The sequence below is a fragment of the Notothenia coriiceps genome, unplaced genomic scaffold (assembly GCF_000735185.1).
Source record: "Notothenia coriiceps isolate Sejong01 unplaced genomic scaffold, NC01 NC01_scaffold00037194, whole genome shotgun sequence".
Taxonomy (NCBI): domain Eukaryota; kingdom Metazoa; phylum Chordata; class Actinopteri; order Perciformes; family Nototheniidae; genus Notothenia; species Notothenia coriiceps.
In genome coordinates, this window is record NW_011369895.1 from 354 (window position 1) to 3201 (window position 2848).

Sequence of the window (2848 nt, forward strand, 5' to 3'; positions counted from 1 at the left end):
TTAAATTAGACTTTCACTAACTCTCGTGTAAGCCATGCGCATTGGGTGTGTGTGTACTTGTATCCTGAGGGAAACAGGGAAGGAGCTTGGGAGCGGCAAAAGTGAAGTGCCAAGGCAAGTTTACACATGTTAAATAAAACAATGTAAAGCAATCTGAAAAGTAATTTGAGCCGTGTTCCCTATACATTTTGATGATGTCACTAGAATGATGCTACGATCATAAGCATCACAGGATCAAATACGAAAGCACCGCTCATGAACCCCCTGGCAGCTCACCCTGTAGCCCTCCAGGTCTCTCATCTGGATCTGCAGCAGGGACAGGTCTCGGAGGATCTGCAGGTTGTCCTTGTCCCACTTCAGAGCGTTGCGGTAACACTTGATGGCTTCGTCATACTTCTTGTCCGAGCGCTGCAGTAGGCCGTAAACGTGCCAGCCTGGTGCACGAGGAGTTATGGAATAATCTCCATTGATTCTGATGAAATCAAACTATTATTAAAAAGGTTATAAACAAGAGTTGTGATCACTAACGAAGCTCTCCTGGTTAGAGTGGACAATCAATTTGACTTAAACCTCTGTATATAATGTAATATGTTGCAGTGTCTGTATTGTAGCACAATGTGTAGATTATAACTTCAACTTCCTATGTTTATATACACTATATACATAATTGTATTATATTGATCATTTACATGACATTTTACATGAACTACGTTTTTTTAACAGATTATTTCTCATTTTAAAATTGAGCAACTGTCACAAAACCCTATTTCCACCAGGATAAATCAACAATTCTTATTGTGTTATCAATCACTTCATAATGATTATTTGAAATAAAATAAATACATTTTCATAAGTGATATAATGAGAACAATTGCCCAAATTTTTTTGTTTAAATAGAGCTTGACCTAATCAAACATTTTATTATTATATGGTTGAATTCTTTAATCTAAAAACAGGTCAGAAAAATGTCCATCACACTTCCCTGGAGGACCAATTGATCAAAATCTCTTCTGATTAATATTAATGTTGATTTGCTGTCTAGTCTCTGCTCTTCAAAACTTATCAAAGTAAAAACGACAAAATCACAACATATTTACCACAGGTTCTTAAGCTAAAGAGTGACTGGTGAGGTTAAAAACGACAGCAGTGTGTTTCCTGCTCAGAGAAGAGTTGACTATGGGATTAGGCGGCCCAGCACTATCTGCTGGAAGAATTAACAGATTTCCCTTTGGCCTGGGAGTCACAGGGAGAGACAGAAAGAGAACAGAGAAGTGCTGACTCAGAGCTCCACAATGTGTGGCATCTCAAGGTCCTTCATTTTTTCAAGAGAGACACACCAGCTCAAGGTTTTACCCACTTAACCTGGAGCATATCTACTTTAATAACACACAAATGATGACGTGGGTAAGGATACAGACGTGGCTCTTGAGGTCATTGCGCAGGCCTCTTCTCACCAGGTCGTAGGCCTCCTCCTTCTTCCCCAGACAGTTCAGGGTCAGTCCCTTCATTGCCAGGGTCTCTGCAGGGGGACAGTGAAACACCACACAGTGAGAAATATGGAACATAATATTGCCTGCTTTTCATCCATCTATCCATTCAAATGTCTGATGCTTACCTCCATGCTCTGCAAACTTGGGATTGGACAGGATTTGTTTGCAGAACTTGAGCCCGTTTCTGTACTGCTTGTGTTCATAACATCGCTGTCAAAAGAAGGAGAAAAAAAGTCACAATAAGCCAAGAGAAGTGGAGTGACATTTCAGAGAGAGACAGAAGTCATGTAATACTCAAAGAAACTAGCTCACTAGCAAAAAGGAAAAACCATGAAAGACACATTATTTCACTTTTTGAGTGGTCCCTTTTTTTTCAACTTTAAGAGTTGTGGTCACAAATTCAGAGCTGGTCAGTTGTTCCCCAGCAACAATATTATAACATCCTCAGAACATAATCAGACAATTACTCCAGAATTATTACATACAACTCTGCATGTGAGCTTTTATCAGGCTTCTGCACACAGCCAAGCTTAAATGTTGAATCAGATTTTTTACTAAGACACCCACAGTATTACACCACTTTGAAGGAATTACCAGCTTTTTGCCCTAGAGTTAGTATGCAGTTTCACAATCAGTAGTATAGCACCTCTCATTTTAAGCTGATCTCCGAGTGTGTGTGAGCAATAGGAAGAGTAAAGTTGGCAGAGAGCATTTCGTTGTCCCATTGCCGACTTCACTAATGGGGAAAAAATTACGACATTACTGAACAAGGTTTTGAAATTGTGCATTCATTCAGTCTGTCAGAGACTTTATGAGTCAGCATACCATAATAATCTAGTGAGACATCCAACAACATCATCTCTGAACCAAACCATGTTCTGGACAGCGAATATGAATTAGGCTTGGGCGGTATGACGGTATTACGGTATACCAGGGTATTTCGAAATACCGTCGGTATGATTTTCAATACCGTGACGTCACAGACTGTGCGCCAAATCACAGATGCGTTTCATTCTATTACACTGACACGGAGTTTTGACAGGGACGACATTGGTTGTAATGCACAGCACGCGCCAGCAGAGGGCAGGGGAGGGCAGTCCGTCTTTCCCGCTCTCAGAGCTCAGCACAGAGCTGAGCTGAGCAAGATGGCGGCAGCATTTGCCGGCCCCAAACTCGGACAACTAGTAAAAAAGAAAAATGCCTCTGCGCCTGTTTGGGACTATTTTGGGTTTACTCGTCGCCAGTGACTTCATCCAGCACAACGAGAGACAGAGGCACTTCTTTGGGAATGTTTAAGACGGGGTGAGTGAGTGTTGACATTTTTTAATCCTATGCAACTGGTTGATGGTTTTGTAGTA

General features: G+C 41.1%; 1 protein-coding gene across 1 annotated transcript; it reads right to left on the reverse strand.

Moving 5' to 3' along the window:
* Positions 1-250: 250 nt before the first annotated feature.
* LOC104964356 (N-alpha-acetyltransferase 15, NatA auxiliary subunit-like) lies at positions 251-1703 on the reverse strand (the record flags this gene model as incomplete). The annotated part of the gene is made up of 3 exons (XM_010793108.1): positions 251-434; positions 1415-1519; positions 1616-1703. Coding segments are annotated over 3 exons (377 nt in total), but the record flags the coding sequence as incomplete, so codon positions are not given.
* Positions 1704-2848: the final 1145 nt, after the last annotated feature.